Source organism: Kogia breviceps, chromosome 6 (genome assembly GCF_026419965.1).
Source record: "Kogia breviceps isolate mKogBre1 chromosome 6, mKogBre1 haplotype 1, whole genome shotgun sequence".
In the NCBI taxonomy this organism is placed as follows: domain Eukaryota; kingdom Metazoa; phylum Chordata; class Mammalia; order Artiodactyla; family Physeteridae; genus Kogia; species Kogia breviceps.
The window spans coordinates 133,299,054-133,324,658 of NC_081315.1; the positions used below are offsets into that span (position 1 = coordinate 133,299,054).

A 25,605-nucleotide genomic window follows, 5' to 3' on the forward strand; every position below is an offset into this window, starting at 1 on the left:
CTAGAAGTACCTAAATTGTGTGTTTGGATATAGCAGTGAATAGAAAGACAGTCTCAGCCCTCGTGGAGTTTAAAATCAATTAGAGAAACCAAAGTCTAGAGGCATGTCCATTAACTTACCCACTGGTGATAATATTCCTATGAACCTTCTTAAAATTATTTTAAAAGACTAACAAATTACTCTCATATCAATTGTAAGATGTACAGTTTTCCACTTAACATATCTGAAATTGGGATGGGTCATGCAAATGATAATATCTTATATTCACTGTTGCCTATGGCAGTAATCATGAGAAGTTCTCATCATCTGTCTGTACATGTGTGAACTTGGTTGTTATTCCTAATGGCATGAGTAGGCAATTGCAACCCCTTGACATTAAACAGATTGTTTAAGGACCATTCAAGGAAGGAATATCTGTCCTGGTTGTTGTCCGAAAATAATCTATTGACTCCTTCTGGTAAGACAGAGAAAAAAAACATCATAAAACTTGTAGAATAGGGGACTTCCTTTGGTGGTCCAGTGGTTAAGACTCCACTGCATGGGGCACGGATTCAATCCCTGGTCGGGGAACTAAGACCCCGCCTGCCACATGGTGCAGCCAAAAAAAAAAAAAAAACTTGTAGAAGAGGTGTCAGTGGCTTATAAGAAAACATTAGAGACCATACTGGAGCAATTTTTAAACAAATGGCTGGGTCACTGATGCTCTTGATGGCACAGAAAACAATATTGTGTAGAAAAATACAGACATCAACAACTGAATTAAGTGATTTAGGAGAGTTGGATTCTTAATGTGAAGTAGTTTTAGAAATACCTTAACCATATTATTTGGTTTATTTCTTTTAGAGATATGAATATATATACACAATAGAAGAGCTCTTTCAATAAGTATAAACTAAAAGCTAAGTGATAAAGTATTTTGGCCTTAATTGGCAGCATTGTTTTCTTACATACATTAATATGTATTTCATAAATACATATTAATGTATTTGTGTCTTTCTGCATTACCCCAACTCACCACTATAACACATTTTCCACCTCTTTTCCATCATAGGGTTGGGGAAATTGTAGAGTTGGAAGGTGGTAGGGCAGGGAGAATGGGGGGTGGAATTTCAGTAGCTGACCTTTTAAACTACGAAGAACAGTGGTGTAAATTATCTTCTAACTTGTTTTTCTCTTTGGCACAAATAAGCATTTATTCAAGATAGCCTTCTGGACATTATATGTATACTTAACTCCATATATATATATATGAAGACCTAAATTATCCTGATTCCTGAATTCCAAGCTTTCTCCTTTTTACGAGGATGGTGGTGGGTAAGATTAAGAAAGACCAGAAAAACTTAAAATACTTGTGACTGATTGGCAAGTGGAGGAGAGTCCATCTTGGCAATCTTACGGGTTGAAAATTTGTCTTTTAGACATTAAAAAAAATATTAAAAGTTTACATTGTAATAGTTCAGAGACATCTACTTTGATACACTTCGTTTGAGTATTTTCCTACATTTAAAAAATATAATTGAATTTATGTGTAGTACTTAAATTTTGTATCTTTTTCTCTTTATTTTCCCACATTAAGTTCTTTATAAACATTTTTCATGTCAAGTTTAATGTTCTTTTTTGTGAATCTTGGTTTGTGAATTTGACTTGAGAACAATTTTCCATTTATTTTGCAGTTATTTGGCCACAGGTGAATGAAACAAGATTTACTCACATAGCATCAAATAGATCTTTTCATTTTACTTACTACCTGTTAATCTAGTTATTTATAGTTACTCTCAAAAACAGCTTCTACTTCACTGTGTTCACATATTTGAAAACAGGCTTGAACTCTAAGGTGCTGTTCATTACCAAACAAATAGAAACAAGAAAGAAAGAAAAAGACTACAGATATTGTCAATTATATTTTTTCTTTGCAGGATAAAATGCAGGTTGACCAGGAAGAAGAGGGTCATCAAAAATGTCAAGCTGAACACACTCCAGAAGAAGAAATTGATCATACAGGAACCAAAACACAGGTCTGTTATACTATTACTGTGATTGTGTCTTTTTGAGATTGATATTTTGAGTTAATTAATGGATTTGCTGTGTAATGCATGCTTTTAATATACCTGGTACTTTAAATTTCGTATTATGAAAGTATATAACCAGAGTAAATACACTTCAGTGATTTACTATAGATGATTTTTAAAAGAATGAACTCTAATATGAGTAAAATTATTTTTTTTGGCAGGAAAAAAAGATGTTTTTCATTAATTTTTTTTCTCATTAAAAATCATGTAATCTCAGAAAATAGAAACCGGAATAGGACAAATGAAGAAAACTTAAATTAGCAATAATGCTGCATCTGAAGATGAACCACTATAAGCATTTTGCTGCATATCATAAAGCATTTATTTTGTGCAAAATAATATTTTTGGAAGTAAAATTTTAAAGGATAAATGACTCTATTATTAAGAGTCATTATTTTATTAAGAAAATGATTGCTGATAGAAGAGAAGGGAGAAACACCCTGCCCCAGTCACCCAGATGAATGTGGCTACAGCTCTAAACTATCATCTTTGACAGATCTTTCTAACCTGAACAGAATTTAATCTGTGATGGTTAGCTGTATAGATTTTTTCCAAAGGCTATAAAGATTCAGTTATAAATCCTAGTTGCTCAAGTAATATAAAACCTGAAACCCATTTTTCTAAATTTTAAATTTTATTCAATATGTTTGTCTTTAATTATTCAACAGCTCTATTAAGATATAATTTACATACCATGCAATTCTCCCATTTAAAAGTACAATTCAAAGGTTTTTAATATACTCACAGAGTTATGCAATCATTATCACAATTTTACAACATTTTCATCACTCAAAAAAGCAGCCCTGTACCCATTAGCAGTAACTCTTTATTTTCCTCCCAACCCTCCACCTGCCAGCTCCAGGCACCCACTAATCTTTTTGTCTCATTGACTTGCCTGTTCTGGACATTTCATATAAATACAGTGGTACAATATGTAGTCCTTTAATGACTGGCTTCTTTCACTAAGCATGTTTTCAAGGTTCATCCAGGTTGTAGGATATATCAGTACTTCATTCCCTTTTATGGCTGAGTAATATTGTATCTTACGGATACATACCACATGTATTCATTCATCAGCTGATGGACACTTAGATTGTTTCTACTTTTTGACTATTATGAATAATGCTATTATGAACAATCATATACAGGTTTTGTGTGGATGGATATTTTCATTTTTCTTGGGCGTGTACTTAGGAATGGAATTGCTGGGTTATATGGTTTCTCTGTATTTAACAATTTGAGGAACTGCCCAACTTTTCCAAAATGGCTGCAATATTTTACTCAAAATGTATGAGGGTTCCCATTTATATCCTCACCAACTCTTCCTCTTTTCTTTTTTTATTAGAGTCATCCTAGTGGGTATGAAATGGCATCTCATTGTGGTTTTTATTTTATTTATTTTTGGCTGGGTCGGGTCTTCATTGCGGTGCGCGGGCTTCTCATCGTGGGGGCTTCTCTTGTTGTGGAGCACGGGCTCTAGGCATGCGGGCTTCAATAGTTGTGGCATGCAGGCTCTAGAGTGCAGGCTCAGTAGTTGTGGCGCACAGGCTTAGTTGCTCTGCTGCATGTGGGATCTTCCTGGACCGGGGCTTGAACCCATGTCCCCTGCACTGGCAGGCGGATTCTTAACTACTGTGCCACCAGGGAAGCCCTCGTTGTGGTTTTAATTTGCATTTCCAACACAATATTTTTTATGTAGAAGATTTAGTGTATACAGGGTGTAAAATACTATCAATATTAAAATAATGTTTTTAATTAAAGTATAGATAATGGTTTTGTTTGATTTTACTGTTTCATCAGAAATCAGTCTCTTAAATATATTTTTAAGCTAGTTTTAGAAATTTACACTTTTCTTGCATTTCTTTTGCAGTCTGTACCCTCAGATAAACAAGAGCGATTAAACCAGACCATTAAAAAAGGAAGAGTCAAGAGTATTGATCTACCGATCCAGAGTAGCCTGTGTAGGCAACTGGGCCAAGATCTTCTCAACATCTACATTGAAAATGAGGTATATAAATCAGAATTGATGTTGAAATAGGTGGTAGTGTGTTCTGAAATTTTTGTAGAAGTAAATGATTGTCCCTCATATTTGTGGAACTAGGCTATAACTCATAAGGAATTATCGAACTACTTTATTTTGGACGAAATGCTGAGCTGTATTTATTTGTGTCATGTACAGTGTAACTTTCACCTTAGTTACATGAAGAACATGGATTGTCTCCACTATAAAGGCCTTTCCAATACTAGTAATTCTTACCCCCTTTATTGTGTCTTAACAGTAGCACACCCAGCAGACATTGTATAGGAAAGTATGACCAGCTCCCCTCTTCTAATGTGTTGTCCTTAAAGATTAAGGTTCAATTCAGAATGTTTTCTGACTTCCATTTAATACTTTTTAGAATCTGTTGTCATTCTTGAAATTTTCTTTACATATTTACATGTTTCATTTTACAGTCACTTGAGGAAAAGAGTTTGGTTTCTTTACCAATAGTTGTGTGTAAAAAGTATTTTTTTAAATTAAAATTTACACTTAAGTGGTAGTTACTAATTTCTACAGGCTTGACTGGCATTAAAGAAGGTCAGTTTTCTTTGAAGTGGCACATATTCTCCAATTGCTGCATGTTTTTCTGGGAATTTCCTCAAGAAATTTTTTTTTTTTTTTTTTTTGCGGTACGCGGGCCTCTCACTGCTGTGGCCTCTCCCGCCGTGGAGCACAGGCTCCGGACGCGCAGGCTCAGCGGCTATGGCTCACGGGCCTAGCTGCTCCGCGGCATGTGGGATCTTCCCAGACCGGTGCACGAACCCGTGTCCCCTGCATCGGCAGGCGGACTCCCAGCCACTGTGCCACCAGGGAAGCTCCCTCAAGAGATTTTTGACTTTACAATGCTGCTCTTTCTAGTACCTAAGTATATCACCTATTCATTAATTATTAAAGGCTACACTTTATGTGAAGCAAGCATTTCTAGAGATCCTGAATAATTCTGAGTTTGTATGATTTGAGACTAATTTTCTGAAAGGAATGAATTGTGGGGAAGTGCAGATAATGATAAATTTTGTGTATAAGATTTTTTCTTAAATTTTTAAATGGCCCACTATTTTTTTTTAATTATTTTTAAAATAAAATTATTTTATTTATTTATTTTTGGCTGCATTGGGTCTTCGTTGCTGCGGTGAGCAGGGGCTACCCTTTCATTGCGGTGCGCGGGCTTCTCAAAGTGGTGGCTTCTCGTTGTGGAGCATGGGCTCTAGGTGCACAGGCTTCACTAGTTGTAGCATGCGGGCTCAGTAGTTGTGGCTCACGGGCTCTGGAGCACAGGCTCAGTAGTTGTGGCACACGGGCTTAGTTGCTCTGGGGCATGTGAGATCTTCTCAGAACAGGGATTGAACCTGTGTCGCCTGCATTGGCAGGCGGATTCTTAACCACTGTGCCACCAGGGAAGTCCATGTCTCACTATTTTTTTTTCTAATTGGAATATAGTTACTTTACAATGTTGTGTTAGTTTCTGCTGTACAGCAAAGTGAATCAGTTATACCTATACATATATCCACTCTTTTTTAGATTTCCTGTCTATTTTAAATTCACAAATATCAGTGCATTGTAGTATTATGTTTAAAATACTATGTTTTTGTTAAAGTACAAATTGTTTTTTATTAGTCTTCAGATTCTTTCTTTGCTTTTTATTTGACAATAATGATTTTTGCTAACATCAAGTACTGTTCGAGATCTACATTTAATAGACGAGGAAACAGGCAGAGGTAGACTGAATCACCAAAGTTCAGAGAGTAACCTTTTGTTTTGGAGCCAGGTAGACTGTCTCCAAAGCTCAAGATCACAACCGCTATACTGTGTCACTTACCAAAGCCAACTTTTATTTAGTACCAGTTATGTGTCAGGCTCTGTACTAAATATTTTATGTGAATTATGTCAATCTTATTAACAGCCATACGAGACAGATAGAAGTAAGCGCTCTAGGATAAGAAAACTGAGGCTTCGGTTAGGTGACTTTGCTGCAATTTCAAAGGTGATAAGTGGGAAACCTGGGATTTGAACACCAATATGTACAATGACATAGTCTATGGTTTTTTTTTAAAAAAAAGCTTTATTGAGGTATAATTCACATACCATAAAATTCACCAGTTTAAAGTGTACAGTTCAGTGGCTTTTGGTATTACATTATTAATTTTTTTAATTGTGGTAAAATTTATATAACGTGAAATTTGCCATTTTGACCATTTTTAAGTTTACAACAATTCAGTGACATTAATTACATTCAGTTATATAACTATTGCCACTGTCTTTTTAAAAGATTTATCTATTACTCATTTATTTTATTTATTTTTGGCTGCATTGGGTCTTAGTTGTGGCACACAGGATCTTCATTGAGGCACGCAGGATCTTTTGTTGCAGCACGTGGGCTTCTCTCTAGTTGTGGTGTGTGGGTTTTCTCTTCTCTAGTTGTGGTGCATGGGCTCTGTAGTTGTGGCGCGTGGGTTCCAGAGCGTGTGGGCTCTGTAGTTTGCGGCACGCAGGCTGTAGTTGAGGCATGCAAGCTCAATAGTTGTGTCAACATGGGATCTTAGTTCCCTGACCAGGGATCAAAACTGCGTCCCCTGCATTCTAAGGCAGATTCTTTACCACTGGACCACCAGGGGAGTCCCACCGTTGCCATATCTTTTCCAAAACCTTTTCATCACCCCAAACCGAAACTGTAACCATTAAGTAATAACTCTCATTCCTCCCTTCCCCCAACCCCCAGTAAACCAATATATCGATATACCTTCTGTCTCTATGAATTTTGTAGATAACTCATATAAATGTAATCATAGAATATTTGTCCTTTTGTGTCTGGCTTATTTCACTTAGCATAACGTTTTCAAGGTTTATCCATTTTGTAACATGTATCAGAACTTTCTTTCTTTTTATAGTAGAGTAATATTCCATTTTGTATATATACATTTTATTTATCCATTCATCTGTTACAGATCAAGTGAGTTGTTTCCACCTTTTGGCTATTGTGAATAATGCTGCAGTGAACATTGGCATATAAATAACTGTTTGATTTCCTGCTTTCAATTTTTTGGTTATACACCTAGGAGTGAAATTGCTGGGTCATAGTGTAATTCTTTTTTTTTTTTTTAAGAATTTATTTATTTAATTTATTATTTATTTTTGGCTGTGTTGGGTCTTTGTTGCTGCGCGCGGGCCTTCTCCAGTTGCAGTGAGTGGGGGCCCTTCATTGCAGTGGCTTCTTCTGCTGAGGAGCATGGGCTCCAGGTACGCGGGCTTCAGCAGTTGTGGCACACAGACTCAGTAGTTGTGGCTCAGGGGCTCTAGAGCGCAGGCCCAGTAGTTGTGGCACATGGGCCCAGCTGCTCCGCGGCATGTGGGATCTTCCCAGACCAGGGCTTGGACTCGTGTCCCCTGCATTGGCAGGCAGACTCACAACCACTATGCCACCAGGGAAGCCCCATATTGTAATTTGTTTAGCTTCTTTAGGAGCCACCAAACTGTTTTTTCCCTAAGCTGCAGTATTTTACATTCCCAACAGCAACGTACAAGGGTTTCAAATTCTCCAAATCATCACCAACACTTATGTTCCATTTCTTTGATGTTCCATTTCTTTGATTATAGTCATCCTAGTAGGTTTGAAGTGGTATTTCATTGCAGTTTTGGTTTGTATTTTCCCTAGTGTTTTCATGGCAGCTAATCTGAAACTTTTTGAATAGGGGAAGATGATAATGCAGGATAAATTAGAGAAAGAAAGAAATGATGCGAAGAATGCTGTTGAAGAATATGTGTATGATTTTAGGGACAAGCTTGGCACTGTCTATGAAAAATTCATCACTCAAGAAGTAAGTCTGAATTTTGTAGTTTTTTATGAGAACTATTTAAATGTTTGCTTGAGAATGCTAATAACGAGTTATGTAAATAAATGTACCAAATGTGTTATTGTTGTCAATCTTTTTGAGCACATTTAGGAATCGTTCTTAGTTATTTTTCCAAATTACAGAAGGCTGGTGAGAAAGATGTTTATAAATAAAAAAATCAGAAAAAAATAATTTTTTACACTTGAAAAACACTTTGTCCTTCCTTGATGACTTTTATTTCTAAGAAGAGCATTTTCAATCAGTATCTCTTAAATGTATAACTAGGACTTGAGAAAACTGTCTGCAATATTGGAAGACACAGAAAATTGGCTTTATGAAGAAGGAGAGGACCAAGCTAAACAGATTTATGTGGATAAGCTTCAAGAACTAAAGGTAAACTTTTTAAAGTCCATGTTAGTGTTGAACAGAACATTAAGTTGTCCTAAAAATTATGGTGTAAGAGCACAGTGTATGTGTTTAATAAATACATAAGAAATTACTAAGGCAGGTATGTGTAAGAGGAAGTGTTCTCTGAATTTGAGAGGTGAGTAATGCTACATAACTGAAATTAAATAATGTATAATCATATTTGTCTATCATGATACTCAGATATAAAAATTTAGCAGATGACCAGAGTGTTAATATTACTTTCATACAAGCCATATGTTTCTGAGATGTCATTAAGAAGTGATTTGTCAACCTGACCCCTTATCCATTAAAGGAGTTACCCTTGCTCTGCTTCTTTCCCCCTTGACTGCTCTGAGTTTGAGGAGTAATACACTGCCCTTTCGTATTTTCACATTGTAACTAATGTGAAATTAGTGGGACACCAGGCCAGCAAAGAACTTCAGAAATAGTACCCCCGCTCTTCAGTGTCTTTTTACAAAGAAATAAGGAGATGTGTCCACCAGCTGCCCTTTTTCTACTAGGTCAGTGGTCTGACTTTAAGAAAAGACCACTATTACTCTTTTCCTCCTGCTTGCTACCCAGTGCCCCCCACCACACAGAAAAAAAAAATTGCTTTAAAAGATTAGAAGTTCAGATTGGAAGGATGACAGGAAATTTTAGTCTTTCCTTCTTAGTGTGAATCATAGTGCTTTTAATGTGCACATGAATTACCTGGGGCCCTTACTGAAAAGCAAATTATGGTTCAGTATATCTGAGTTGGGCCCATGATTCTGCACTTTTTAATAAGCTTCTGGGAGATTCTGATGCTGCTGGTCCCTGAACCATTCTTTGAGTAGCAAGTGGATACAAAGATGCTAAGTGATGACATTAATAAGGACTTCTAGCATATGGGAAAAAGAAGCCCTTTAGGGAGTGGCGGGGCGGTGTGTGCAAAAGAAGTTACTTAACGTAAAAGCAAAAGAAGTTAATACCTTGCAAAAATTACCTTCATGCCAATAAATTACTTTCAAAGGGAATAATTAAAAAACAACTTGAAAACCTAAGCTTACGGACGCAAAACTAGCTTTACTGTATTTTATCTTGGTGGTTTTTACTCCCCATCTCCCTAAAATATATATACTTGGGGCTGGATGAGCAAACCAGGCAGCTGAGTCTAAAAGAAATAACTGAAAAGTCCAGCAGCTCCCAGAATGGATTATTTCGCTTCAAATATATAATAAGTAACCATAGAAATGAATGTTATAGATGTCACAGGCTTTACTGTTTTTTTGAGATGGCTTTTAGGAATTAAAAATGCTTTCAAAAACATTAACAATAAAAAGTATAATGTGTAAAGAGACTAAATGCAATATGGTATCCTGGAACAGAAAAATATGAAATCCACATAATCTGGAGTTCAGTTAATAGTAATATGCCAGTGTTGGTTTCTTAGTTTTGACAAATGTACCACGATGGTATAAGATGTTAACATTAGAGAAAAGGTGCTTGGCTCTTTGTTGTTTCCTTTGTAACTTTTCTGAAAACCTAAAATTGCTCTAAAATAAGCTGATTTTTATTTAAATATGTAAAGGATTTGAAAGAAAATATTTGTTTTTCTAATGCATTTCCCTCCTCAAAATTATAGGAGGCTGTTTTAAAATTTAGAAACTCCCTCCTACCAGGCACCTGGGGCAAGGGGCTGAATGGGGTTTTTTGTTTTTAAGCACTATACTTAAAATACACATCTTAATCTAATGAATAAATATAACAAATAATATTCAGTAGGTGTTAAATATCAGGAAATCCCAGTAATCATGTTGCTTTTAGAGAGTTATATGCATTATAAATATTTGAAACCAAGTTTCAAATACATGAATTCTGCACGCAGTATATAGTCCTTATGGTTTTCTTAATGGTTTTATAGACTTTTAACACGTGACTTTAAAGTAATTAAAGTTTTTCTTTGGATTTGAGAGGAATCAAGAGGTAATCTTAATGAATGAGAGAAGATAGGCATTCCTGTGTAGGATTCAGTAAGCAAATAACCACTGGAATTCATCTCCATGCAGGAAAACAAGAGGGGACATATTTTAATCTGACCAGCTCACTTTCCTGTTCATCATTCTGTAAGGGCCCAATAAAAGTTGTTTTCTGTTAATAACTTTTTCTTTTTAAAAAACTTATGTTAACAGAAATATGGCCAGCCTATTCAAATGAGGTACATGGAACATGAAGAGAGACCAAAAGCTTTAAACGACTTGGGAAAAAAGATCCAGCTTGTCATGAAAGTTATAGAAGCATATAGAAACAAGGTATTGAATTCATAAAGTAAACTGGTGATGATGGTAATGTGTGTATTACACAGAGAGGGTGGGGTAAATCTAAAAATTCTCAACTACAAAGCTATAGCAGTTGTTGCTACCAAATTCCAGAGACACTGTGCACCAAACTTGAAACTTTTTTTCTTTATTGTAAAATTATCAGTAAAGGATACTGATAATTTCAAATACAGTGCAGATATGTGGCTTTAATCTTTTAAAATTCCCTAAAACTATATTATAAATTTATCCAGTGACCAAATTCACTGGTTTCTTCTTAGGGGTTTCATTATAGTGCAAAAGGTTTTTTTGGACCTTTTTAAATTTACAGGCCTCTTTGAAACTGGACTCTGCTAGCATTCATTTTGTCCCTTGGCGGTTGCACTTTGTCTTCCAGTCTTTCAGTCATCTGTAACTCCCGTATCGTTTACTGTTCTATATATGTGCCCAAATCTATCTTACTACCCTTAACCTTTCCACTGTTTTTCAGCCTCAAATATTTAGTTATATAGATAATATCTCCATTTGGATGTAACAGTAAGATTTGACAAAATTAAGCTGATGATTTTTTCCCTCTAAATCAGAGGTTAGCAGACTTTTTCTTTAAATGAACAAATAATAAATATTTTAGGCTCTGCAGGCCTACCATCTCTATACAACTACCCAACTTTGCCAGTGTAGTGCAAGAGCAAACACACAATGTGTAAACGAATGGGCATGGCTGTGTTCTAAGATAACTTTATTTAAAAATTCAGCAGGTTGGATTTGGCCTGCAGGACAAGTTTGCTGACTCCTGTTTTAAACAGATATTCACTATAATTCCCCCAGGTTTTACTTACCACTGATGTTAAAATTGCATCAGTGGGCTGGAGAGGCCAGCACCAGAAAGATTTAGGCAGGGTGTTATCATAGCTTATATTTATCAAGCACTTATTAAGTTTTAGGCACTTTGCATGAATTATGTCACTTTATTCTCACAAGAATGTATTATGTAAGAGAATTGCAGTGCTTAACCAAACTCGTCAAGAATTACACAGGAAGTTTAAGACAGGATAAAACCTAAGCAATCTGAAACATACAGACCCTTAACAACTATACTGCTTTTCACTACACAATGTGGAGGGTGATTACTTATTTTAGAAATATAAGATTTGTAAATTCTGTAGAACAGAGAGTGCAGTCCAGCCAACCTAAAAGAATAATACAGGTACTGATTGTGAATGTGCCTGCCAATGTCAGTGTCCATATAAGTACAAATAGAATGTAAGGATAATGGAAAAGAAAGAAGGAACAAGCAGACAAAAACACCAAGAATATTTCACATCTGGTATTGGAAGATCTGTGTACAACTACTATAACCTAGTGTTCGCCAGGCTGTAGCAGTCTTCTTGAGGATGCAGGTTTAAAATATTATTCAAAGCAAGGCAAGATTTGACTTACGCTCGAGAATTTTGAGTTACTACGTTCCAGGCTCTCTTCAAGGTGCTGGAACTACAGCATCAAACAAAACACTGAACTTGTTTCTAATATGCTTCAGTGGGAAGAGATAGACAATGAATGAGTTACTATGAAGTAGTCAGATGGTGATAAAGGGCTATGGGAAAAGTAAGGGACTGCCATAGGTGGAGGAGATTTGTCAGAAAGGCAGACTAATAAGATGACATCATGTGAGGGGAGAATTAAAGGAGGTGAGGGTTCAAGATGTATGATAACTATAAAAAGAAATGTCCTTAACAAAGGGGGAATAGCAGTTGCAAAGGGGAGAATGTGTTGGAGTAACAGTAAGGAAGCCAGTGTGGCTCAGAGCAGTGCGGGGTGGGATTATCAGTTGCCAGATCATGAAGGGCCTAGTGGGCCATTATAAAAGTTTGGCTTTTACACTGAGATAGGAATCCACTGGAGGCTTTTGAGCATAAAATTTTAAATTTTGACTTATCTTTTAAAGGCTACGGAAGCAGAGAGACTAGTTAAAACATTAGAATAACACCAGCAAGAAGTGACGGAGCCCTGAAGCTGGAGAATGGAGGGGGAAGAAGTGGTTGGATTTCTGCTGCATATATTTTGAAGGCAGAGCTAATAAGATTCAATGATAGATTTTATGTAAATATAACAGAAAGAGGAGTCAAATGACTCCAAGGATTTTTGGCCTGCAAGGGTGAAACTGCCATTTACTGACATGGGGAGAACTTGGAAGAGTAGGTGGGGAGGTGATCATGAGTTTGAAACATAGGTAAGTCGTTTCAAACATAATAAGTAAGAATTCAAGTTGGAAGTTGGATATAGAGTAGGGAGTTCAGGGAAGAGGAAGTTGGATATAGAGTAGGGAGTTCAGGGAAGAGGTTCAGGCTAGAGATTATTTTAAAAGCATGCAGATAGAGGGATGAATGGGGAGGAGATCCTCTTTCTATATGTTGCATTGTCATTTCTTTCTGGTTTTGAGACTGCCAGTCTAAATCATGACATCTTAGATCGTTGCCTACATGTGACAGCTGCAGTTGTCTCTTTCAGACAAAATTTTATTATGTATTGGGTTGGCCAAAAGGTTCATTCGGTTTTTTCTGTAAGATGGCTCTAGTAGCGCTTAGTTGTCTTAAACTTCATTCAAAACAATTTTATTAGATTGTATTTTGACAGCTGTCATATCAGCATGCATTTTAAAAACATCAAAATTGGTGAATTTTTGTGTAGCCATTTTAATAATGAAGATGGAAGAAAAACATTTTTGGCATATTATGCTTTATTATTTCAAGCAAAGTAAAAACGCAACTGAAACACAAAAAAAATTTGTGCAGTGTATGGAGAAGGTGCTGTGACTGAACAGACATGTCAAAAGTGGTTTGTGAAGTTTCATAATGGACATTTCTCACTGGATGATGCTCCACAGTCGGGTAGACCAGTTGAAGTAGATAGAGATCAAATCGAGACATTAATTGACAACAATCAATGTTATACTGTGCGGGAGATAGCCGACATACTCAAAATATACAAATCAAGTGTTGAAAATCATTTGCACCAGCTTGGTTATGTTAATCACTTTGATGTTTGGGTTCCACATAGGTTAAGTGAGAAAAATCTTCTTGACCATATTTCCGCACGTGATTCTCTACTTAAATATAATGAAAACGTTTTGTTTTTAAAACAAATTGTGAGGGGCAAAGAAAAGTGGATACTGTACGATAATGTGGAACAGAGGAGATCGTGAGGCAAGTGAAATGAACCACCACCAACACCACCAAAGGCTGGGCTTCATCCAAAGAAAGTGATGTTGCATATATGGTGGGATTGGGAGGGAGTCCTCTATTATGAGCTCCTTCTGGAAAACCAAACGATTAATTCCAACAAGTACTGCCCCCAGTTAGACCAACTGAAAGCAGCATTCGATGGAAAGCGTCCAGAATTAGTCTACAGAAAACGCATAATCTTCCATCAGGATAACCACATGTTTCTTTGATGACCAGGCAAAAACTTTTGTACAGCTTGGCTGGGAGGTTCTGATTCATCCGCCATATTCACCAGATATTGCACCTTCGGATTTCCACTTATTTTGGTCTTTACAAAATTCTCTTAATGGAAAAAATTTCAATTCCCTGGAAGACTGTAAAAGGCACCTGGAACAGTTCTTTGCTCAAAAAGATAAAAAGTTTTGGGAAGATGGAATTATGACGCCTGAAAAATGGCAGAAGTTATTGGAACAAAAGGGTGAATGCGTTGTTCAGTGAAGTTCTTGGTGAAAATGGAAAATGTGTCCTTTATTTTTACTTAAAAATCAAAGGCACTTTTTGGCCAACCCAGTAATTCTTGTCAACAACTTATTCTGTTATACAGAATTTTCTGTCTAGCTTACTATGGTGCCTGCTTAACTTATTTTTCTTTACTCCCTGACAAATTTAAGTCCATGCAGCTTCTTTCTTGGCTAAGTACTACTTTTTCCTCTAATACTCTTCACCATTCTTTTCCAAACCTGACTTCTTCAGAAGGCCTTTCCTTTTAAAACCCCATACTGATTTTTCTTTCTCCCAGTTTCTTCAGTTCTGTGTAGTCTGTAAATGGCTTCTTCACATGGGTATGTGTGAGGCATACACTCAATAAGAGTCTCTTCTAAGCAGAAATTATCAATAAATTGGTGCTTATTGAAAAACCTGTTACATTAATTTTTTTTTTTCCTAATAGGATGAAAGATACGATCATTTGGATCCTGCTGAAATGGAAAAAGTTGAAAAATATATCAGTGAAGCCATGAGTTGGCTGAACAGTAAGATGAATGCACAGAACAAACTAAGTCTCACTCAAGATCCTGTGGTGAAAGTTTCAGAAATAGTTGCAAAGTCAAAGGTAAGAAACTATAAACTTCTCTTTTGCATGGGTTCAGTCACTAAACTTTTTTAATGGGAGCCATACTTTGAGAAATAATCAACTTGCCAGAAGAATATAGAAAAAGAGGAATTTGAGGCTAATCTTTAATTTTGGGAAAAAAAACATTCTAGGTGGGACATCTCTGTTCCTTGATTTAATTAGTCATATACACAAAGCTGTTTTTTAGATTTTAAGTGTAATACAGAATGAAGTAAAGCAATGTGACAACTCCAAATATGTCTGATTTCTAGGCTGTATAATACTTCTGAGCCTCCATTGTAAAACTGCAGTATATGTTTGTCTTTGACATAGTTTGAAATGTATAAAATTCCATGGTAAAATCTTATTTATAAGATAAACTTTCCAGTTTAAAAAACTACTGAAAATGTCAAAGGTTATAGAAAGCACTATGAAAAACATGGGGACAAACTTGATAATAAAGATCAGCATCTAAGTAGAAAAATGAGTAAAGATATTGGTAAAACAACTGACAAAGAAATACATATCCAATAAACATATGAAAAGGCGTTCATCTTCATTACTACTCTAAGAAATGCAAATCTCTTCTCTCTGATTTGGTTGTGTGTTTACATTCACAGTCTTTGCCATAATTGCCAATGGTGTGAAGAAATGGATGCTCTTCCTGAGCAACTTGGTCAAATTTGTTACCATTTTTCTGGGACATCATTTCAGAATATGTATAGAAGTTTAAAATGAGTTTACTCTTTAATGCAGAAATCACAATTCTAGGAATTCATCTTATTTTGACTGTTGCATAAGTATATGCAGATAAATACCCTTGCTTATGATAGCAGAAAACTGGCAACAACCTAAATACCTATCAGTAAGAAACTAGATAAATAAATTGATGCATATTTCAATATTACAACACATTTCAACAATTAAACATAGTATTTAAGATATCAGAGGTAAATCTATTTAGATATATAGATTTATACAACATATTGTTGAGTGAAAAAGGAAAGATAACTATTTAGATTCTGTAATCTCACTGTATCAATTAGCATGTTCATAGATTGTATGTTTGGAGATGTGTGTGTGCATGGATATACATCTAGGATGTTCACCAAAAGGTTATGTTAATCTATAGGAGATGGAATTTTTTAATTTTTTAATCTAGTTCAGTATGTCTGTAGGTATTTGATTCATTTTTAAAACAAAAACAGGTTTTAGGGTGTTTTTTATTGGAGTATATTTGATTTACAAGATTAGTTTCAAGTGTACACACAGTGATTAATGTTTTTATAGATTATACTTCAAAGTTATAAAATATTGGCTGTATGTATTCCCTATGTTGTATCCTTGTAGCTTATTTATTTTATACATATTAGTTTGTACCGCCTTAATCCTCTACCCCTATCTTTCCCCTCCCCAGTTCCCTCTCCCCACTGGTAACCTCTAGTTTTTTTATATCTGTGAATCTACTTCTTTTTCGTTATATTCACTCATTTGCTTTATTTTGAAAATTCCACGTGAGTAATAACATACAGAATTTGTCTTTCTCTGTAAGCATAATACCCTCCATGTAGTTGCAGGCGGCAAATTGTCGTTCTCTTTTTATGGCTGAGTAGTAATATTCCATTGTATATACGTGCCACATCTTCTTTGTCCAGTCATCTGTTGATGGACACTTAGGTTGCTTCTGTATCTTGGCTATTGTAAATAATGCTGCTAGGAACACTGGGGTGCATGTATCTTTTCAAATTAGTATTTTCATTTTTTATGGATATTTACCCAGAAGTAGAATTACTGGATCATATGGTAATTCTATTTTTAGCTTTTTGAGGAATTTCCACCAAACGTGTACCTAGGGTTCCCTTTTCTCCATGTCCTTGCCAAAATTTGTTATTTGTATTCTTTTTGATGATAGTCATTCTGACAGGTGTGAGATTATGTCGTTGTGATTTTGATTTGCATTTATCTGATGATTAGTAATGTTGAGCAACTTTTCCTGTACCAAAACGGGTATTTTTTTAAATCATAAAACAAGAGTATTTTCCTTTTGAGAAAGTTTGGCAGAGAATCTATAGTAATTTACTCCTAATCAGATGAGATGCAGAGTGTGATAAGAACAGTTTGCACTAAAACACTCCCCAAGGATGTTACTTTATATGTTTCTGTCCCTATCCCAATATCTGTGACACTGGTCTTGAAAGAAAGTGTTTCAGTAGCTTTATCTGAAATGGTCTTTTATTTCTGTGTAGAAAAAGCAAGGATATGGAAAATATATCTCCTTTAAATTATGAAGTTGAATTTACTTTCATGGCTTATTTTTCCTTCAACAGAAAAGGCTACTGAGCTGTTTTCAGAAAGTAAAGTTAGTGTGTATATTTATATAATTCCATTTATTAAAATTGTTTTTATGTATATGTTGAGAAACTTTATGCAATAGGTATTACGTGATGTAATTTTCATAACAGAGCTCTCAGCATAATTTAAAGGAATGAATTAAAATTTATTCCTGGGAATTCCCTGGCGGACCAGTGGTGAGGACTACGCGCTCTCACTGCCAAGAGCCCAGGTTCAATCCCTGGTTGGGGAGCTACGATGTCGCATGCTGCGCAGTGCAGCCAAAAAAATAAATAAAATAAAAACGATTCCTGCCAAAATAAACTGTATTCAAGTTATGAGGAAAAAAATTTAGGAACAGTAAATACAGAATGTATTATTAAAGACTGAATAGTTTCTTATCACCCCTGACAAACACTAGCCGGGAAGGTAAATCCTTCATTAAGGTAGTTTAAGAATTAGTTGGTTATCTAGCTGAGCCAACAGCTATTCAGGAATGTGGAATTATGTGGAAATTTAGAAAGTTAATGTGGACTTTAGAATGTTAATGGTAACTTGTTACATAATATTTTTAATATAATCAATTTTCTTCATGTCTTTAGGAACTGGATCATTTCTGTAACCCCATCATTTATAAGCCCAAACCGAAAGTAGAGGTTGCTGAAGACAAGGCAAAAGCTAATAGTGAACACAATGGACCAGTGGATGGACAGAGTGGGACTGAAACTAAACCAGATACAACAAAAGACAGCACACAGCATACTAAATCTTCTGGAGAGATGGACGTGGACTAAGTCTTAATTTCACCTTCACGTAATCCAAACAGTGCAAGTAACCACAGGGTCCATTCTTCTTCTTTTACATCTGGTACACACAACAGATGTTTAGTTGTTCTTAACCACTTTTTGTCATTTGTTTTTTGGAGTAGTTTTGAAAAGTGTTTTATATTGAGTGCACCTCTGTTCATTTCCATTGCTGCTTAATGTGAAGCTTTAGCTGAATGTACATTAACAAGTCAGTTTAAGCTTTCCTAATATATTTTATGTCAAACATGCAAGATTTGATAAGTAGTTGGCAACCTTATTTAAAGCTTCTACTTGGATAAACCTCAGCTCCTTTATTCAGGAAAGGATACTGTATTGTGCTACTGTTGCAGAAGCATAGATTTAATGGCATCATTATTTTGAAAAACAAATATTGAAATTGATGTGGTTTAAAGCCACCAAGTCACTGACCTTCTTCTAGTTATGGTATTGTTATAATTTAAATATTAAAACAAATAAGAGGTTCCTTGACAAATTAGTCCATCTCGTTGGTGTGCCATGAGAACTTCAAAACTTTGTTTTCACTGTATAAATGAACTAAATCACACATTGAAAGGGAAAACGCACAATTTTATGTTAAGGTGACACCAGCAGTTAGCTTCTTTTCATTAGTCATGTGGATTGATGTTTCTCAGAGTAATTCAGTGTTTAGCACTCTAAACTTCTGATCTACTTGTCCTGAAGACCAGCTGCTGCTAAAGTGATGCTGGCCCAAAAATGATGAAGCATTTTTGATGAAAATACCTCCATGTTAAGGGGGAAATGCTGTTGACCTACTCAGACATGCATCTGTGATGTTGATAACCTTGTTTTAGTTTTAATAGTTGTTTCGGTCTTCTTAATTGATTTTGTTAATATGTTAACAGAGGGCAGGGAGAAATGGCACAATGTGTACTGCATTATATACATTTATCACTGATTTACTTAATGTTAACATATAAACACTAAATAAGCAGTAATACTTGAAAAGAAGCACTTATACCATAGGTCTTAGGAAATACTGCTTGTAATAAACTTAACTGTGTTACACATCAACAGGCAAAATATAGAATGTTACACAGTGTAATATGATATGATGTGATTAAATTATAGTTCCTGCTGTTACGTTACCTGTTCACATCTTGGCTCCAGTTTTGGTGCTTCATATATAAATTATATGGGTTGAGGGGCTGTGAAATTAAGATATTTTAAAGACAATCTGTGCTTCATCACCAGACTTGTTCACACTGTTCAGTTCTGTGCAGAAGCTTGATATGGGAGCAGAATGAAATGACTTTTCAACCTACAAGAAAAAGAAGCATAGACGATGCATGGGCACTTGTGTTCTTAATACCAATCAACTAGATTGACGTAGGTTAAAATTTTGAAAGGCTCTGTTTTCCCCAAAGCTACATCATCTTTATATTAAGAATTTAAAAAATTAATATGGACTTTTCTTAAGTAATAAAAATTGAGAGTTTAATATCTTTAGGGATAGTCGTTACTTCTCACAACTAGTTCTCTAAGAGAGATTCTGTTTCTACAATGTAGTCTGCACTGAAAGGAAAGTACGGAGTAGTGCATTTTGCAGGGATTTTTATTCATCCTTTTTGAGGGAGATGTCCCTTTTTTGCATTAAAAAATCATATAGACCCAATATATTTTTTAATGTTTTCAAACTAATGAAGTAATTATATCCATTAGTAATGATGAAATACATTTTTTTAAAAGCATGTTTGTTACTTTTCGTTTGTATGTTGAATATATAGGTTCACTTCAGTAAGAGCATAAAAGTTATGAAAGGGAATATATAACAGTACACATAGGGAGTTCACAGCTTTTTCTTAAGAAAATCTCCACCCACTTTGTTAGGAGCTGTACCTCCAAAACTAATTGGGAATATATGGGAACAAACCTTTCTGCATCTGAATTGTGCAGTACATCCTGACATTTTCCAGTTCTGTAAGTCAGTTTCTATAAGTTCTGTGTTTTAGTCAGAATTATTCCAATTCCTGCAGTTATGTGACACTTCATTTAATAAGTTAAATATATCCAAAGATAATATGTATACTTTTCCTATCCATTTATTCAACTTAAATGATTTTCAAAAGCCCTTAACCTTATAATTATTTATTGAATACAGTAATAAAAGAGAAAATGTTCTCCTTAATATAGTTTTGGGTAGAAGGCATGGGTTCAGTTTAATTTTAATCTGTATGAAATATGCAGTGCTTAGATGAAAAATTAAAGACTTTTTTCAAAATAAAAAGCCACTATTATAGAAGTTATTTTAAAAAACACATTGCAAAATAGGATGTTTTCCTGCAGTAAGCAAATAAGAACTAAGTATGTAGGAAATGATTAATAGGATTAATAGGAAAATGATTAATGTATTAATCTAATACACTATGACTCTGGAAAAGTATAAATTATTTGGTTTTAGAAATCAACTCGTGATAGCCAATCACACAGTGATTTTAAAAACAAAGATCGCTAAATAGTATAACAAAAGAAAGTCTGTGATGTTTTAATTCCTTAGCAATATACAGAATACTTAAGTTTTAAAACAACTATTGATACAAACAGCACACCAAAGGATTAGGCTATTGCAATAACAGATAATCTCAATTTTAAAAAGGTAAAAATTAGACTTTAATTAAGAAGAAATAAAGATTTCTTAGACTTTGGAGGGTCAATTTTTAGTATACTTATATTTCCTAGCTAGAAGTCTTTAAAGTGAATTTTGGGGATCAGTTATCAGTATAATAAAGTGATATGTTAAAACAGTTTATCCAAATTAGCACAGCTTCAACTGTTTTGAAAGATTATATTTAAAGATAATAGACATTTGAATACAGTGATCAATTGACCCAAAACAGATTTAACCATCCCTCCATTTTCATAAATTTGAATTGTAAGTAATACTAAGCCTACAAACATTCCCATTAGGATTTTCTGTTTTGTTTTTAATAGCTGATATTTGGTAGTCCACAATTAAAGTCTTGGCATTAACTTTACATATCACAGATTTAGAAGTGATAGAAAAATATAACTTCATCTTTCTCAACTTTTAGAATCTGACAACAAAAAAACTTCAGTTCTAAAGTAGATGTTATTTTGTGGTTAGACTTCAGAACTTTTAAGTGGAATTTGGTTTTGTGATAGTGGATTCTGTAAAACTTAATGAGAGGCATATCTAATTGTATTGATACATCAGTATTTAAAATCTGATGGCATTGATTAAAGTCAGCCACTGATGACTTTTCAAATGACACAGGTGTAGGGATGCTTATAAAGTCTGATTCTAATGTTTTATTATCCTCTTAACTACAGTATGTTTTATAACTACCAGTCATTTACCAAACTAATCTTCTTAGTCAATTTCAGAAGAGACAGACTTTTTGATCAAAAAAGAGAAAAGTTTTAAAATTACCTTTTTTTTTTGTCAAGGTTAAGCCAAAGTATAATTTTAAAACAACTTCCAGGAAGCACATAATCTTTTATTTTGATAAAAAGTAATAAGATTTAATGCAGATCAAGACCAGGTCTTTAACCAAAACAAACAAAAGCTTTAGTTATTTTACTTTCACATCTCTAATACACAATAAACTAAAATTAATATTCTTCCATATACTCATGTTTCCTAACCAAACAGCTCTGGGTTTATAACATAGCCTGATGTCTATGTTTTTTTTCCCTTGTTAAATTCAAGAGTAATTGTTTCATACAATAACAGGGTACCTGGAATTTTTAGAATATTAACAAACTGCTTAGAAGAAAAACCCCTAAATCCTAAATGTCTATGGCAGTAGTCAGTACCTATAGGTGGTAATGGCTCTTTCACCTTTCAGATCTCTAGGGGTACGTCTAGCATATTGTTGGAGTAAGCATTAAAAGAAAAGGCATGTCTGTTAAAATACATTATTAAATAACTTGCAGCTTTCAAGTCAAAGAAAGAAAACTAATAATTGAATCATGAACATTTGACTTAGTTTGTCAGGCAGGTCAAAATCCATATCAACAACAACAAAAATAAATGGTAATGATCTTTGCTTTGGAATCTAATTTACTGTCATGTTCTAGGTCACATGGAGTATTAGGGAAATGTATTGATTAACCATCCTATAAAGAGATTAGTGAATTTCAACATGTTTTAGATAGTGTAATTGCATTATAGTATATACACTATAAATGGAAATTATCTTAGTCTTTCCTGTTATCTTGTTTTGGACTCTTAAATAATCATTATATTTCTCTCAATTATATTTTGTTTTATTTTGGATTATTCTTTAAGTCTTTTATTTCATGGATTTAAGAAAATACTTTTATGATCACTTTGATAGCAAATTTTATTACCTGTCTTTTTACTTTAAAACCAAATCTTACTGTTAAGAATTTTTTGACTCTTAAATTTATACTTGAAAAGCCATGTTATAAGTTTCCATATGTAATTTCTCTAAAATTTAATAGCGGCTTAATAGATTTTTCATATTCTGGCCTTTGAATACTTTTAAGTAGTTCTAGATCAAAAGAGGTCAATTTTGTGAGTACGGTGTATTAAGTAACCAACGTCCCTCGTTTTTAATCCAGATATCAATGTAACAAAAAGGGTCCGAAATTCAAAATAGTTGTTAAAGATCGGACAACTTCAATTCTTTGCTGCTTTCTGATTACATACATGTGTTGTGCATCCTCCTTGTTTTCTTTCAGAATTTCTTAATTTTCTAAAATTTTTGCTTCCAAGACCTTGAGTTAACATGCTCTTGAAATCATATGGACCCACCCAGAATGTAGATGTAAAGATGTAATTAGAAATAGAGCGCTAAGCAAAGGAAACTTTAAAGTGTTGTGGTTTCTTCCCCTGAAATAATACTTTTATGGCTTAGTGTCTTGGAAGGAGACTCACATTAAAAGTAAAAAATGTTATATTTGGCAGGATGAAGCCATTGTTGTTTAATACAGAAGCAAATTTTTAATGAAGTTACTGAATTGTTTAGTACTAATATGGCATCCAAGTCATTTTAACTTTCTCCAACCATTATTAAAATAATTTATACACATAGTGACTCCGACTCCAGTCATTAGTATAAAATACCTTCTGGCAGTTTAGTACCTACTAGCTAATTTTTTTTTTTTAAGAAAACTACTGCATTTGATTTCTCAATTTCCCAGTTTGTTTTTAGCACAGAGCGACCAGTGCAATGCAGAAAATCATAATCAAGTGTGATGTGTCTATAAACTGCATATGACAGACCCTTAGTTTCAATAAGCAGACATGAGAATGGTTTGTGATGTTAAGTCGGTAATATTATTATATATGATGCTAATATATATGTGGCATACAATTTTGGTTCACAGACATTTATAAAATGTTTACATTTCGCAGAATCAAAGTATATAAAACATTTTCTATGTATATAAAATGGCATCTTCATACTAGTGAACAAATAGCAATTGATAAATGCATTTCATTTTTGGATGGCAAGTGCACATTGTCAAGAAGTTATGTAATTATCAATATATTTATCTACTTACTCTTTGAACCATGAATTTTACACACCTGAGGCTTAATGTTCACATAGTGAACTTCAATGACTTGGTGGTTTGTGGACAGGTCATCAGAGTCATTTACATAAACTTGCTTGGCAGTGAGGGTTCTGAGTAAATTGGCAAACTTCTTAAACCATCAAATGATATCAATTCTGAAAACTACAGTAGTAGTTTGCTAATACTGTGTTGTCAGCGATTAACTTAACTTTATATTAGAAGAGAAAACCTAGCGATAAATCAACTAGACTTCAGAAATTTCCAGTACACAAAGAGGAGCTCCCTGCCCAAGTTTCTCCTAACCTCTTTTTGAGAATTGCTATTCCAGTTGAAAATATGTCAAATAGCATGTTGGGGTAAGAAAACAACTGAGGTCCCCTGGTCTAGATTACAGTATTTGGTGCTTAATCTTCTAGTGCTTGAATAATTTGTGAGAATAAGAAGGATAATAAATCTTCAACTCAGAAAAATATTTATACCCCCATTTAACTTTCCAATGAAATGGAAATAAATACTTTCAAAGTCTAGAAGGCTGAACAGTAGGCAGTTCATTCCTGTTCATCTTATCCTGATTTGGGGGACACCTGGAGAGGATTTTGCTTTTTTTTTTTTTTAACCCACAATCCCCAGTGATTAAACAGCAAAGAGTTGATAACATTCCCGAGGTGAAGAAGGAATGTCTGTTGACTGTAAGTACCTCCTAATACTTTATCCTCAAGCTCTCCCCTCTGCTGAAAGGTAAAGAAATCGGTTCAGGATGGTTCATGCATCCTGCACATGCCAAAAGGCAATGTGAAGCAGTTCTGTTGAGCAGCATTTCCTTACTTTTCTTCACAATTACATTTGGTCTCCTGTTTAACCTCACTGAAAAGGATATGTATATTGGTTTTAGACATAACAAGATTCACGTTAAATTAAGAACAAATAACTAGGAATTTGTAGTAAAGAAAATTAACCCTGTTGAAGGCAAAGAGAAGCAAAGAGCAATAAAATAATAGAAATCCAAATATCAGTAGTTATGGCAATGTAAGTACCATAAACTTAGCCGTTTAAGAACTATATGTAGTGTTTACAAATACACTTCTTAAACATGATGTAATAGTGGAAAGTAAATTAATGAAAAAATATTTTAAAATGCCAATCAAAAGAAACTTATTAATAAGATTAAGTTGCTTTTACAGTGGGGAAAAAAGGGGGGGCGTAATGGTATACAGAGTTTTAATAATTTTAGAGCAATTCACCAGAAACATAACTTTGAAACAACAGCCTCTAAATATATAAAGCCATTTGACAATTATGAAAAGAAGTTTAGGCCCACAATAACAGTGATAACTGGTAGTAGGCTATAAGTATAAAGAGAAATGAAGAGAACTTTAAAACCTAGATCTAATAATATGAACCGTTACTCAGCTATTAGGTAAAACTATTTTACATAAATATGTACTATTTACTAAACATGACACCATAGCCAAAAGAAATTCCGTATGCTTGAATTGAAAAAAAATGAACTTATAGAAAAGTCAAATCATGTTGAAAATCAGAAAATACTTCTAATTGAACGACAATATAAACTTGCTTTAAATGGCAGCTGTACCCCTTAAACCTCAATCTCTTTTGGACCTACTCTTTCTCTCATTGCAGTACATAAGCATGCACGTAATAAGCACTCAGCAATCTTTAAGTAAATGAACCTGCATATAAAATGCAACTTGGTAACATGCAGCTGAAGCACTAATTTAGAATTTTATACAGGCATACCTCATTTTACTGTGCTTTACAGACACTTTTTTACAAATTGAAGCTTTATGGCAACCGTGTGTTGTCACAGGATGGTAGGTATTTTTTAGCAATCAAGTATTTTTAACGTAAGGTATGTACGTATTTTTTTGACTTAATGGTATTGCACACAATAGACTACAGTATAGGGTAAACATAACTTTATTTTTATTT

General features: G+C 34.4%; 1 protein-coding gene across 2 annotated transcripts in view; it reads left to right on the forward strand.

Moving 5' to 3' along the window:
• The window catches only part of HSPA4L (heat shock protein family A (Hsp70) member 4 like), a 50,918-nt gene extending 31,077 nt beyond the window's left edge, over positions 1-19,841 (forward strand). The window contains exons 13-19 of one of the 2 annotated variants that reach the window (XM_059066161.2): positions 1,917-2,015; positions 3,940-4,077; positions 7,797-7,922; positions 8,223-8,330; positions 10,517-10,636; positions 14,813-14,974; positions 17,908-19,841. In XM_059066161.2, the coding sequence (XP_058922144.1) occupies positions 1,917-2,015; positions 3,940-4,077; positions 7,797-7,922; positions 8,223-8,330; positions 10,517-10,636; positions 14,813-14,974; positions 17,908-18,099 (945 nt within the window). In that variant the 3' untranslated portion in view covers positions 18,100-19,841. The remainder of the gene's footprint in view (positions 1-1,916; positions 2,016-3,939; positions 4,078-7,796; positions 7,923-8,222; positions 8,331-10,516; positions 10,637-14,812; positions 14,975-17,907) is intronic. The other variant, XM_067036641.1, reaches the window with a different exon arrangement.
• The last annotated feature ends 5,764 nt before the right edge of the window (positions 19,842-25,605 follow it).